Below are 15,222 nucleotides of genomic sequence, written 5' to 3' on the forward strand. Positions count from 1 at the left end.
TTTCTCTGCAACATAACCTGACCTTAATGGTTACAGTTCATAACTTATTTACCTTTTGGTAGCTTTGCTGAAGCATAACAATTACCAGATCAAATGGTGAAAATCACAGCATTTCCTTTCTATGGACACAGACTTTGTATATTTTTTTCTTCAATGCCGTGTACTTGTGACGCAGTGATGTAGGTGAGTGGACTTAGCAGTTCATTGAAACATTGTGCAAGACAATGTAATGATTTGCGTACGCTCTTTAACCCTCAGATCTCGTCAACTCTCAACTTGTCCTCTTTCTCCCCTCCCGTTGTTTGGACATCACCATTGCTTTCACAGGCACGGAAAAGGGTGTACTACAGTTTTTGCAAACGCCGGCTTGACGTGTAACTTGTTTCATCAGAACTATAAAAAAAAAAAATATTTTTACCGCGCGCTCTCTGGCCGAAAAGGCATTTTTCCCCTTCTCTCCTGCGCGGTCGTCTTTGAATCCGCTTCGCTACTTCGACTTGTCTTTCACGGTCGGTCAGCCTGTTATAGCCTCAGCTTCGGTAGCCGCATTTCAAGGGCCTTTGAGAAGCTTCTTTTTACAACTATGACCAATGCAATGCTACATGTCGCATTGTGATAAGCCGGCGATGATTACCACCATGACGATAGAGCCTAGAAAGAGACGTGGCCCAACTTAGGTTTACTGCAAGACTTCTAAGTTTGCCTTGGCAACCTCGAAGCCGCCGCCTGCTTTGCACGATACTGTGAACATCTCCTCAGAGGTCTCCGATCACACTCCCAAACTACGTACAGTTTCTGATCAATGCGTTGGCCTCGCTCATCCCACATTCGTTTGGCCGAAAGGCACCGTCTGCCTCCTGTATGTCGCTAGCAACGCGGAACGACCGGGGACCCAGTACAGCTTCCTGGTACCTCAGGGTCAGAAACAGTCCGCACTGTAAACTAACCTCCCTGTCGGTGCCGACCGTCGGCTGAACTTAAGTGAGCAGAGAAGGGCTTTTCATATGCCGCTGTAACAGCCGCCGTTGGCACGAGGGTCGCCGTTGCTGGCGCTCTATTCAAATTCGCTATGGGGCTATACATCCTAGTGTTAACGCGTGAAGGCTATTCCATTCGTTCCTTCTCGTTTCACGAACGTTCTGGCATTGGAGCCGGCAGGCTTAAAAGCTTTTCGCAGCGGTTTCAGGTGCCCAGCTTGCTCAACTGGGAAGTTTGCATCCAGTTCTTTTCGCCCACCTATCATCCTCAACATAGCTCTCAATGTACGCTGCCTTCCAAAATTTGGTCCCTGTTTTTCAACGTACTTTTCCCACCCCCTCATCTTTTTGCTCCGTTCTTTAGTCTAGCGTGTAGATCCGCCCAAACAGGCGCGTATTTCACTGCCGGGTTTCAATACCTTTCAAATAAAAAAGTTTTCACCGTTAAACCCCTGCCCGTCTTCCTTCTCTCCTTCGCGACTTCTTTGCTTACACCAGTGCGTTCGCTGCTCCTTAACCCTCTCAGTGGGCAACTGGCTAATACTGTCTCCGAAGCTCAGGCCGTCATTGCCAACCGCATGGCTGCGAGCGACCGATCGAGAGCGTTATTCCGAAACCTTCGTTTGAGTTAGCCGTCGATCCTCCAACCTGTAGAAACAAACAGAGCGCGGCCAGCTTCAACAAAAACAGGATGAGGCCAGACAATAGCTGGATATAAAAGTGAAAAGGAGAGAAGACTAGAAACGAGTTATCAGCTCACTACGGTTAGTGGCAGGGGGCAAAAAGGGTATGCCCACCAGTGACTACTGTTAGCAATAAGGAAGCTGTACGCATGATCGCGTGGCAAAGTCTATGTAGGTATTTAGGTATACCTTGCTTTGCTCATACGGCTGCCCTACCATGTGCGTCTGGTCTATCTTATGCCCTACAGCTTGAAATTACTTTCACCTTATCTCGCTTGAACTCAAGCGGGACACGGCAGCTTACAGCAGCTTCAGTACGTTGATCTTTCTTAGAAGTAGAGTAAAAAGCAAGCCTTTATTTGTCTGCATCTACATCTGCATATGTACACATATGTCCGTAAAAGATAATTAAGAAAATCCAATGCAGTTAGTCTTCGGTGTTGGCAGGCGTTTTGGTAAATCTTTCTTATTTCAAGCCATCCCCTTATTCCCCTATTAGACAGGTACATGTTTTTTTTTTTTTATAACTACGCACTGCGAGGCTTGCATGACCTAACGAAAAGAGGCAATTATAAAATGAAGCAGGGGGCAGACCTGAATTTCCTGAGTCGTTTCCTGAGACCTGAGTCGTTTCTTTTTCAGAAACCAATTTGAGGTATTTGATATATGCGTACACATGAATGCACGACGATGCAGTGACTGTCGTAAACAAAGGCTAGTCGACATAAAGCGCAATGCGATACTGTAAGAAATCCGATTCGCAGGCAAGAAAAGTGGCAAACAGGCCAAGACACCAAGGGCCGAGATGTGACTTAAGACAAACACTTTGACCATTACTTGTAGTAGAGTTCTACAATTGCCAAGGTGCTAGCCCTAGTGTTCAATAAAGAACTGAGTTGGGAAAATAACAAGATTGAGCGAGGAAGCTGTTTTTCGACAACGTTGCACCTTTGTCGTTGGACTTCATCTGGCAATCGGTCAAAGGACCTCCGAGCGTCGAGTACGACCAGTCATGCTCTCGGTGCGGTCAGTCATGACGACACCGGTCACGGGCGATGGCATAGTACTAGAAGCGTGTCTGGCTAGGCAAATCGGGAGCTCTAGTTACAATGCTGAAAATTTCGTACCTGGGAAGGAACCTAAAACGTAGCGAAAAAAAAGAAGTGGGAAAAATAAAGAGAGACATAAAAGCGCGAACAGAAGGATGACGCGAGTGTTCTTAAAATAAGTGTGAGCGGTACGCGTTGTTTTTGGCTCATTTGCGCGTCGATGACAGTAATCCTGATTTCGCTATTGCGGTATATCCGAATCCGCAGCAGCTACCAACTAAAATGCGGACCAAGTTGGCGCGGAATCGTTTCCATGTATCTATATATTTATGTGTGTATAATTATAGCAGATACGCGATGTCGGTCCAGCTGGTCTATACCTGTCGTAGAAACGGGATCATTATACGCTTGTTATCACTTGCTATACATCTAAACGGCATAAGTGATCCACTCATTGACGGTCGTTATATTTGACTTTATAGAGCGAGAGAATGAGCCGCATACTCAATCAGTTGAAGTGGTAATGTCAGTGGACATGAACTATTTGTAGGATTTTATCCGAACATACAGCACGTAACTGCGTACAGATGTTGAGGTCATACCTGTTGTCACAAGCGAGATAATGACCTTATCTATCATGCAACTATCCAGCACGTCGCTAGGGCGCACTAACACGTGCACGATGACTGGAGTGCAAAAAAAGAAAATTACGTTAAAGCAACGCTTATTTGAAGGCATAAATAAGTACTAATAGCTGGTAAAAATAGTAGCACAGAGCGAAGGAACGAAATAAACATGGAATTATTATGAAATTGAAAGACAATCGTTTTATAGATTCCGTCAGTTGATGTTTCGTCTAAACTGCAAAATGAGATACGTTCTCATTTAGATTAAAGACGCTATATAATTTATTCAATAAACAAAGTACTAAAGATAAAAGCAAAAATGCAAGATCAACTGGTAAATAGAGTGAATAGTCACATCATGGCCTAAATATAGATAATATCTGTTCATAAAAATAGCCATAGCTATAATAGTCTAAGCTAGCAGGTAATGTCATAGCTCCATTGGGTTATTCCTAAAAAACTACCTTCTTCAAACGTATACTATCCATCCGTTATATGAGTCAGTCAACTATTAACACATATCAGGTATATATATTGTTACAAAATGCTAATATAAAGCGATGTGACACTCTCATATTCTGAGCGGACATTCACTCAGAGCGATGTGGATCTTAGCTTAAAGCTCTTACCTATGGGTGATGTTCGCTGGCAATGCCTTCGCTTCGCAAATAAATTCCGCGTGGTTGCCTTCAATTTTAGTGAGGTTCGTCGGCGGCGATGTGATGACCGCGGGACCAGCAATGATCACTTTCGAGCTGGCGCTCACCGACCCCTGTGAATTCTTCGCCACGCAGACGTATTCTCCGACGTCGGTTTGACGCAGTGAGCCAATCTTTAGCTCGGTGTCGGATATAGACACATGCTTATCGGCTCCAACTTCGACCAGCTGACCCTCCTTTTCCCAGGTGAGCTGTGGAGCCGGCGTTCCTAGAAATTAAGACGCGGTAACACGAATGAAGCACAAACCAATAAGACCATGAACCTCCGTATCGATCTATATTGTTCACCCGCTTTCTAAGTCACGAGAGGCACACATGCACTAAACTAGCAGATACGTGTCAACAGTTGGAAGTCAGCGTGCGGGTTTTCACCACTATTAATGTGCGAGTCTGTATCAGCAGTAGCAGCAAGTTTTTTTCCTTAGCAGATTCCCGTGCTCGTCATCGTTGCGGTCCTATTCCACGCACCCTTATTTGTATAGCTGACGAAGCTGTGTTCTGTTCCAAACCCACAGAGAGAGCCATCATGAGCGCAACTCAACAGGGAGTTTAGAAAAAGGGAAAAACAAAGTATTCTTACCCTGGCCATCGCCTTAGTAATCATGAGCACGTCTGCCCAGGCACCGTCCCGCTGTGCATACCAGCAACGATAGTGGGTTTCTTTTCCCATCTGTGTGGTGTTTGCCATGGACAAAGTAATGACGTACATACGCTATGGCACAACGCCATCGCGCGGCGACGTTTGTTGTAGGCTCCACCGCGAGAGACAAGGCCGCCTGCTTCCAAGTGGTCCTTCTCCGTCTCGAATCTCGTGGAAACTTGTGGCTAGAGCTAGTAAAGCATGTGAGTGCTGTAGTCGTCACAGCAGGGCCGAAAGTACAGGCCGAATATAGGGAAAGAGGAACAAAGCCACGGGGCAATGAAACAAAACTCTAATTAGCCAAAACGTTACCGCGCGCTGAGCGGTCGCCAGTACTCAGACATACCATTTCCTCCTAATGTCCACGCTTGTGGCCTCTTGTAGGTACCCTCTGTCTTGTTACAAGGTTGTGGTCGTTGTGGGCAGTTTAACTTACCAAAAAGTTTTAACCCTTCCACTACAGACTTCGGTATAAAAAATCGCCCAAGCCACGAAGTTATTCATATACTGTTGTCTGCGTGGGAAATGAGAGAACGGCGGAAGGTATCGAGGACTTGCTAGGTAATACACATCACTGCTTGATTCTGTTAGACATACAAGTGCCACATTGAGGGGCTTCCTCTAATGTTTCGAAGAGTGTAGTTGCGCCATATAGTCGCAAGACTTCTCAGTTAGATATTACTAATAAGATTTAGGGAACTAAAATTATCGATCATTGAGTCAAGGGAAGTTTAGGGATTGGTAAGTGAATATGCCTTGAGCTCAGGCAACAGTTAAGTTGCTTCAGATAATTTAATCAATACTGGAAACAGCGTGGAATGTAAGCCTAAAAGTCCATTCCCATTCATGACCTGCGGAGTTCCAAACTGATCAAAGCAAGCCCTAGCCTCAACAGGGTCATTTAAAACATCTCAACTGACATATTTGTGTGATGTTTTAAATACGCTAGGCCTGTGTGCAGCTTCACAGTGAACTTATCAGGAGAAATATTACGTTAAGATTAAGACAACGATTAGCGTGCAGACTAGCGGGAACCCTCTTCAGAAAAAAAACAATTTACCAATCAAAAATTATGATGAATCTGGTAACTTTAATCACAACCGATTAATCCGAGGCAAGGCTGATCTTTACCGTACGTACCCTCTGTGTTATTGTATTTTTAGTATAATAAAATACCAAGCCATCGAGACTCTGTTCTTCGATGCAAAGTCTTTCATTGTCGGTGTACCATATTCTTCCTGTTTCCAAGTAACGATTGTCGACAATCGCTGACAACCTTATCGGTTTTTGCACGTCGCTCCTTTAAGGCCTGAAGGCTGTGCAACCTAACCGTGTTTTCTAGTTATTTGTTTATCTCCCTCGAGTCCTCTAAATAGTATGGTCTGCCAAACTTGGGTACTTCCTAAGGTATATGGGGCAGCAATAACAATGTTCGCCATTGCCATTGTCGTCCTCCATTTTTACGCGCGAGTTGTCGCTACGAGTCGGACTGAAAATACGCTGAAACGGTAGTTTTATTAGGTTGGTGCATAAATAATGGCTATATTCGTCTCTTGGTTTCGTTTTCTTCTTTGTTTGTTTGCCGGTGATCAGCTGTTATTTACAGCCTGGAAATCGTTAATTTTCCTATATTACCTTTGCGATTGCATTACTCAGGTAACAAAATGTAATATTTATATTAGGCGCTTAAAAGAGGTATAGGGTGTGGCAAAGAAATTTTCGACATCTGCATATGTATGTCGCACCTTTCCCGGGTTGTGAATTGCGGTAAAAGGCGAAAATGCTATTTTTTTTACCACCCCACATGCCCATCTTCGGAATCCTAGAATAAGCTTCAGGTACTGCGACAACAAGCATCTCGTAGTGCAACGAAGGACCTATAAGTAAATGAGAAATCAAAGAAGGAAAGCAATGAACAGAAGTGTTTGACCTTCGCCACTGGTGCTGCTGCTGTTGTTATTGTTTCATGCATCGTAGCCATACGTATTTTAGCGTGTAACGAGTGCAGCGCGGATCCACTACTAGAGCTCCAAACGGGTACGGACTCGTTAGCGATGAATGAACTGTGCACGTCGCAACCGCTAGCGAGACTTGTCGTGCTTACTTCCGAGGGCTGCATGAAAATGAACCATCGAAGAAACATAACAGGAACTACTGGCATACTGCGCATCGTTCAGCAGTACGCGAAGGTTCCTACATAATGGATGCGAGGCTGCGATGGCAGCGTCGTACTGCGGCTCAACCGGTGTATGGAGCGAGCCCCTCTAACATCTGCACTCGCGACGAAACGTATACTTACATAGGAGCATAATGGGGCTATTGTACGATTCATACACACACGCACACGCACACACACATATACGCATATGCACGCAGATGCACAAACTGACCCTAAAAGACATACCCGAGCCGAATAGATGTAAGCAGATATACAAGTGAGAGCGATTGTTTAGCAGTTGCAGAATAGCAACATCAGCGGATGGCGGATGACGGATAAGCGGACGCGACGCTAGTATACAGAAACACGCGCGAAAAGGTTTCTTCTTCCCGTATTGCAAATGGGGGGCCTGTCGTCGAATGTTAGACCCTGGAGAGGGCTCCACGACGGAGTCGTTTCTGTGCAAGCCGCCCCATCGAACGCTTAATGCCACTAGTGCCGCATGGAGCTGGGGCACTGTTAATGTTAGCAAAAGACAGGCAGACGGGTAACACAAAAAGTTGCTGGGGCCCAAGAGGACAGACGACGGATATAGGGAGGTCCCGGAGCACGAAGGGTGCGCTGTGAGCTTAGGTATTGGTAAGTTACTTACCATCGGCCTTGCAGGGAAGTACCAAGGATTCGCCGACTTTTACGTACAGGATTTCGGGCGGCTTCGATCGGAAATGCGGAGGCGCCAGTACGTCGAGGTAAATCCATGTTCCGTTCTTCATCGTTTCCCGGGACAAAAAGAACACCTGTAGTATTCAGGTAATAGCAGATTCGTTGGGTTGGATTAATAAAATTAATGTTATACTATTTTGTGCCTGCTATTACTTTTTGCTTAGATGATTTGGGGAAGCTTTCAGTAGACTCTGTATATTCAAACTGATCCACGCTGACCAGTTGCCTGCGCTCAGTGTTGAGATATCTGATGATAAACTGTGTCACTGTTATTTGATGAAGAATTGCACACTCTTCACGAAATGACCATTGCAATCCATGAGGCATTCGAAATAGAAGGCTTTATTTGGGACCGCTGCATTTGCTAGCTCTATTCCGATATAAAAACAAGCTATTACTGCTATGTTAAATAAAAAAACAAAGAGTTGAAGTGGATTTGATTCGGTTCCGTCAACTTGGATAGAAACGAGCGCTTCAGAGTTATTTGCTGTGGTGCTGCTATATAACCACGGACGGCTAGTGACTCCTGAAGTTATTTCTCTGTATTAGTTTAGTTCATTATAATATACGCTGTGGCGTTGCCACGTCAGTCCGTAATACACGTAGTATCAATAAGAGCAGGTCATGTTGCTCGGTTGAAAAACACTGAAAGTAACGGTCATAACGCTATACGTCGACGTCCTGTAGTACGATGTATGCTTTCTATGTAATGCTGAAAAGTTTTCTTGGTCAAAACTGGCATCGGTTGTAATCTTGAAGACGCCTTATTGCATAATTATAAGCTCTGATCTCAGTACCGTATTTTCTGATACTGAGATTACTGTATAAACAGCAAAGAATTAGTATGCATTACGTCGTCCAGTATAAAACGTGACATGGCGCATTCTAACTTTTTTTTTTATAGGCTTAGTTTTTTTTCAACTTTCAGTCGAAGCATGCACTAGTACTCGTATGATTTGCTGCTATTTAGAGGGTAACTTATTCATTTCCCCGCTGCAAAAGTATATGATACGAAGGTCTATAAAGACTCGAAGAGCTATTTCAACAGCATGTTAAAATTTTAATGATTTTTACACTAAAAAGTTGTCGAGATTTAAAAAATGGTAACAAGTGGAAGCAATATATAACGATTATAGTTATTAATACAACCTCAAACCGTCATTCCTGCATTTTTGCTAGCCTATTTGCGGCTATAAAGCCGAGCGTTTTCGGGAAATTAGAGTATTTTATTTTTGTTCACTGATCTTGGCTGCTTTATGCCGAGTTTTTTCCCATTACCTCATCATTATCTCACTGTCATCAGTTATTGAGCCGTGATCCTATAATGTGACAATTGCACTATACTAATGTGAATAGATATTGTAAGCTACACGTTAGATTCAGGGTGATGGCCCTTCTTTATCAAAGGCCACAATTCAATGCACTAATGTCTTAATGTCCTGAAGTTCTGACCTTTCCGTTATTCGCCTTTGCAGAAAATCTTCGACGGGACTAATTTTCCTAATTTAAGACACCCTTCGTGGAACTTTTAAGCCAATGGCCGATGATATTTCTTATAGTCCCACGTAAACCAAAATTCGTAACCCACCAGAACATTTTTATATTCGATAGCTGACTAGAACCTGTCCACTAACAGCCCTTTGAACGGAGACAAATGCACCTAGAGTATAAAAAATATATATATTACTATTACAAAATACTTACGAATCCAATACCCAGCAGCAGGCATAACAACGTATTCGCTGCTGCGCGTATACGTCGTATGGTTCTTATCTTCCTTCCTGTACTAGTCTACACAACCTTTAGTGGGTCTTCATATAACGATCCCTGACCACGTATTCCGCTACTTAGTCTTCACGGTATGCGCCGCGACGAATCTCTCCGTCAGCAGCGCAAGAACTGCCACTTATTAATGATTAGTGATAAATACCCGAAGGCCACACAGTAATCTTTAGCTCCGCTCCGTTACCACAACCTGTTATTGTCCACGTTGGTAGACACCCACAACCGCAGAATCCCTTAACAGTGTTCATTGGCACAAATAATTATATGTAGCCACGCGTAAAGAAATCAAAGAGATTTATGATAGGAGTAAAAAGATCAGATAAATTTCAGAGTAGGATGCTAATATACTTCTCGTTGCATCAATCCAGTAACGTAGATTAGCTGCTATAAAATACGTATGTGTTAGATTTCCTAGCCACTTTTTCTCGTAGTCAAATATTCAGGGCTAATGATACTTTGTCTAACATCTGATCAGAGTTTGAGCAGCTGACTAGTCGGCATGGCGATCGTCTTTTCTTCTTTTGTTTATTAAGAAACGTTAAGAAACGTTTTGTGTATTTGGCTGAAAACCTTTATATGAAGCTCTTGACTACAGCGACCGAAATAAATCAAATCAAAGGGGCATTTGATTATTGCCATAAGCTTATCTATGTGATTTAAAACAGTCTATTGTCTAACCAAGAGCTATCTTCAGCAGCTGACTGAGTGTCGTGGCTGTCGCTATATAATCATATAGTTGCACCGTCATACCTCTTTTCTAGTTTCCCCTACGCTTCTAAACGGCCTATTTGCTCGTATGTCGCCACAAATTTCTTCTTGTAAATATTGGAGTAATAAAACGGAGCGGGCGTTTTGACGCCAACTTGTCTGCCATCTTCCCCCTAAAAATAAAGATGGAGTCGCTCTATGTCGACCTTGAAGCTCATATACAGCTTCATAACAGCCTGTAAATGTGCCAGTTGGTGCAAGAGTCGTCGTGATGAATTTACTCCCAATGAAAGAGTGGCTAGTACGTACTGTGGCCGGTAGAGCAACAAGACCGTCACATTCGGTTAGCCAAGTAGAGCGACTCGAGTGTCGCTCGCGCGGAAGTGATGGCAAAGTGCTTTTGAGGACACGTCCCGTTAGAGGCAGTGACAATCCGTGCCTCACAGGAGTTCACCTTTTGCCCGATCTAGGCCGCTATCTAGGCTGACATCACATGACACATAAAAGAAAAGGATCCGTTGCCGCCAGCGACGCAACTTAATGCTATTCTACTTAACGAATTATTCCGTACTTCCTGCTGTCCTCCTAGATACAGTAGATGTTATGAGTTCCACCTACCACCAACGCCATTTCGGCAACAGAGACCCTGATCTAGGTGAGCCCTTGTTGTTTAGCCAACAACCAACATCACACGAGCTGGAGTTAATTTTGCAAGCTAAATCGGCCTGAAAGCGTTATCCTATTATCGCAAGCATCATATCCGGATCGATCATAGGCTCCTGTATTCAACCAGCATTTCACCTCGTTGCGAATGCGACCTGAGTTTCGTAGTCCGTATGCAATCTGAAGGGAAAAACCTACGCCTTCTTGGTACTGCTTATGTTTTATACAAACACCAATGACGGTGTCGGCTCTGAGTATTCTTATCAGCTCTGATGCCTCTATAAATGACGATCATGAATTGCTTGCGAGGGACGGACACAGCAGCCTGTCATTCACACTGCTGCATCGAACGGGCTTTGATTAGTCTGTTGAAGGACATGTTTCATTTTTTAGAATATCCAACTTCATATTGCGTCCTTTTTGGTATCAGAGAACACCTGATGCGCTGGTGTCGACAATATGATGTATATATATATATATATATATATATATGTAACGTATATCATTGATTTTTATATAATAAGTATACACCTTTCTGTCCCTAATGATTATAAGGCACTCACAGCGACAAATACGGACGTCGAAAAGAGCAGAGCTTTTTCCTGGCTCATTATTCACATCCAGCCCAACTGCTATCAAAGTTACAATAAATGCTTTTTGTTCGAAGACTAACTGAACCCCCCTCTCTTCAATATGTTTCGTTACTTCACTCCTTATCAAGATCTATATCCCCTACATTACCACGCTGTTTTTATGCGTTATTACAATTGTATTCCGCCCTTTTATTATTGCTCGACATGCGGATGGTGTAGTCTAAGCTAAGCTTTTATGTCTTCGTACCACCCGCATTGCTCTGTGGGGCCTTTCGTCGCCACGTCTGCCAGCTTTAGCTCATAAGAAGGCTCATGCTGCGCAGCCGGATCAGGGGACTGGTTAATCACTGGGGTTGGTTGTCAGCTGTTGCTCTGGTTCTAGTAGTAGTGGTAGCTGTGGTGGTTATGGCGATAGAAATCTTTCGTTGTCCTGGTCGAGATGGTGGAGGCATTGCAAGGACACTTTTTGTTCGGAGCTAACCAGAAGCGACTTAGTAACACGCCTTGCTCATACCTGACAGAGTACGAACCAACCGCCATCACAGTGGCCTGTTTCACCTTGTCTCTTTCGTCCTTTTCATTTTCAATTTTATTTCAAATAGGCTTAGATCTCATGGCTTACGTTGTCTTGTACGTTTCTTCGCTAACGCAATCTCTGCCATAAATCATGGCTTTGAAGCGTAAAAACTCTTCGAACCATCAGCTTAGCGGCGTCAAAAGGTTCCTCATTCCGGACTATTGAAAAAAGGCGCTTTAAAACGAGAGAACGAGAGAATGATCGCAACAAAATGTTGGAGAAGCAGGACACTATTGTATAAGAAGCACAGATTTGTGCGTATCCATCATTGAATCAGAGTTGCTAGCATCGACTGACTAATGTTGATGTGGCCGTAGTTCACGTGAAAGTGGTCGTTTAACGATACCTTACGATAGAAAAATAGAAGAAAAAAGGTCAATCGGACTAGGACAAAGAATCAAACTGGTTGTTGAGGCAGACTAGTGGATCCGCTGTTTGTCCTCCACTCCAGTCGGAAAATGCAGGTATTCGTGATCCTTATTGTCCTGCGGGAAAAAGTGTGAGAATTCATATCTGGGCGTTCCTACTTATGCATTGCGCTGACGATCGTTTCTTTGCCCTGGCCAGTTTGAGCGTTGTGCGAAGATACTGCGTATATAAAATGCGACACGGGTGACTTCCTTAAAAAAACTGCCGCCAGTTTTTTAGTGTTTTTCGCCAGGCATTTTGATAGCAAACAACGAGAAGCAGTAGATATGACGGTTGTCAGATATAACCGTAAAGGATTCCTATCCGCTCGAAATCTGGGCTCCGGATCCCGTGCTAAGTAAGAGCCGATGTAAGGCTGAGATATGCAAATGCGAACGAACGATGAGTGCAGTACTACTAAGTGACTAGGCAAGCGGTTGGGCCTCGAAATCGCATAGATGGTAGCCCCGTCTGGAAAGGCGATAATGTGAGTTAAACAAGTTGGACGAGAAAACGAAGTCATAAGCGCAAATACAGAGGATGAAAAGGTGCTTGCAGATGATCGCAGTAGTGACAGCAAAAGCTCCTGACGTCGCCTGACCGACCGGAGGCAGGAACACGTGGACGAGAACTGCATGCCCGCCGCAGTATAACCGGCCAGTATCGTCTTTAATAAACAGTGAATATCGTTTAATTAATGTTGGCTAGCCCTGTTCGAATTCAGTTCGGCCTGCGATCTTCACCTTTCTGTCCTCACGTCAAACGAAAAGAAGGTCAAATGTACATATGATGTGTGTTCCTCAAATTCTCGTCTTTCCTGTCCACTTTTTTTTGTGGGCAGGGGAACGTATGAGCGCCTCTGTGTGCGGATGAATTCGCGCGTCCGTCCAGAACCGCACACCAGGACAAGGTCAGAATAACGGCTTCGGGAACAGCATACGGTTGGAAGCAGTAGCGATGGCACACTGTGCGGCGCGCTAATCGAAACGCCTCATCGCTACTGGTCAAACAAGTAGAGACATAGAGAATTGTAGCCCACTCTGCCCAACGTACCACACTGTCGAAACGTACCAAGCAACGTCTCAAACACGATGGAATAGTGTAAAGCTAGAAAGTTAACTCCAAAGCTAGAAGAAAGATAATGGAGTTTCGAGCGGACAAGAAAACAATTGATCATAATACTACCCAAAAACGACTCTAAGAAAAAAGCTACAGGTAGTGAAGAGCCCCTTGATGCTTCGGCCCCGCCAAAAATCGTCAACGCTGGCTGTACCCAACAACCTAGCATTCCAGTGTACTAGAACGAATAAACCGCCACGACCGCTTGATGGCTATTGAGAACTTGTATTGCTGCAATTGTAGCTAACGGAAAGTGGACAGTGAGAAAACTCTCTGGATCTAACCGGTGGCATTGGCCCCACTCACTTCTTCTTACAGGCATCGAACAGAATTTGTAAACAAGCAAGCAAATGAAACTCTACTGCTTGGTATTATCTATCTTTTTCGCTTTTTTTGAGCAAGCTCCTTGCTCCCCATTCCGTCTTTTCAGGTACTATCCGTAGCGTAGACAGGAAGTAGTAGTAGTGACACAAGATTCTGTTCTTCTTTGGCCAGAAGTCGCGTGATGGTAGCGAGAAGATGTTTACTTTCCGGTGTCCGTCCGGCAGCCGCAGTGGCCTGCTTCACCATGCTGTTCGGTTCCTTTCCATAGTTTCGCTGTCTTCCTTGTTCCTACCAGCACTATTGCGGCTTCTCTTTATCTATTGTCTTTTCTCACGGTGACTCACTCCCCGAGAGCTTGTTGAGTGGGGTCCCTGACCCATCGGCTAGTGTTCAGGCCAGCGTTTTTGTCGGTCTTTTTTGTGGGCACGTCGGTCCGATGTTAGTCCTGCTGGAGAGCTTGCGAACTCTCTAACATCGCAACCGGCTACGTGGAAATGAAAAGCACAGATATTCTCCATTCTGTAGCGAAGGTAGGAAGAATATAAGCAGAAACCAAAAAAACGTGCGAGAGGGATTCTCCGGGACCGCGCGTAAGTTTTATCTCCTGCGCAGGATGATAGACGCACAGATAGACCGAAAGAGCGAGAGGCGTAGAGCACTAGAGAGAGAAGACTGAAAGAAGAAAGGTAGACGAAGAAGTAAACCGAGAAAGAGAGGAAATACCTGGGCACGAACAAATCTCGGACGTAGAAACGAATGGGCATAGGAAAAAGGAAAGGGGAAGGGCTGCGATGAACAGCAAGAATGCAGTTAAAGGCGGAAATCCCCGGGCTAGGCGGATACCTCGTGGAGAAGAAAACGTGCTGGGATCTAAACGATGCTAGTAGCTTGTAGCAGCAAGAGATAAAGAAGGCAAAAAAGAAAGATAGAGTAGTCTAAAGAACGAAGAAACGCAAGTTGGAGCTAGAGTAGCCAAAGGGGAAAGCACGCAGGTTGAACCGTCCCGTTTGGTGCAAGAATGCTATACAGCAGCAGGGGCGCATCCTCAAACACACGTACACAGTCACCTCTGAATGAAGTAAAATGGAAAGCTTTGGTTTGCCTGTAATGCCGAGAGCTTTGGTTGCGCTGATAAACAGTGCTAAGGTAAAAGACGTACTAGCTAGCTCAGGCAAGGTAAAGCGGCTAGTAAAGGCAGCTGCTCATCGATAATGGTGTTAGAGGCAAAAAAAAAAAAGAAGGATATGGGAAGCTTTAGCTGCCGCCGCAGCCGTGGGGAAAAAAGACGAACCACGGCTTGTTCGCGACCACACGTGATACGTGTGCCAGTGCTAGTTCTGACCAGGTTGCTAAGCATCTAGCTATCTCTAAGTAAGAAGAGACGCTCCTCGTTTATGTTACGCACGACCTAAAGTAATCGAAGCAATTAGAGAAGCCACTACGAATTTCAATTGGGAAGATGTCAGCTTT

At 44.5% G+C, this 15,222-nt stretch overlaps 1 protein-coding gene across 1 annotated transcript in view; it reads right to left on the minus strand.

Annotated features, from left to right (window-relative positions):
* The window catches only part of LOC111267488 (protein turtle), a 107,768-nt gene that overhangs the window by 24,060 nt on the left and 68,486 nt on the right, over positions 1-15,222 (minus strand). Inside the window, exons 4-5 of the mRNA XM_022845766.2 lie at positions 7,505-7,649; positions 3,965-4,262 (exon numbers count right to left, since the gene is read on the minus strand). Coding sequence (XP_022701501.1) covers positions 3,965-4,262; positions 7,505-7,649 — 443 coding nt within the window. The remainder of the gene's footprint in view (positions 1-3,964; positions 4,263-7,504; positions 7,650-15,222) is intronic.

This window comes from Varroa jacobsoni, unplaced genomic scaffold, assembly GCF_002532875.2.
Source record: "Varroa jacobsoni isolate VJ856 unplaced genomic scaffold, vjacob_1.0 scaffold_1193, whole genome shotgun sequence".
Taxonomy (NCBI): domain Eukaryota; kingdom Metazoa; phylum Arthropoda; class Arachnida; order Mesostigmata; family Varroidae; genus Varroa; species Varroa jacobsoni.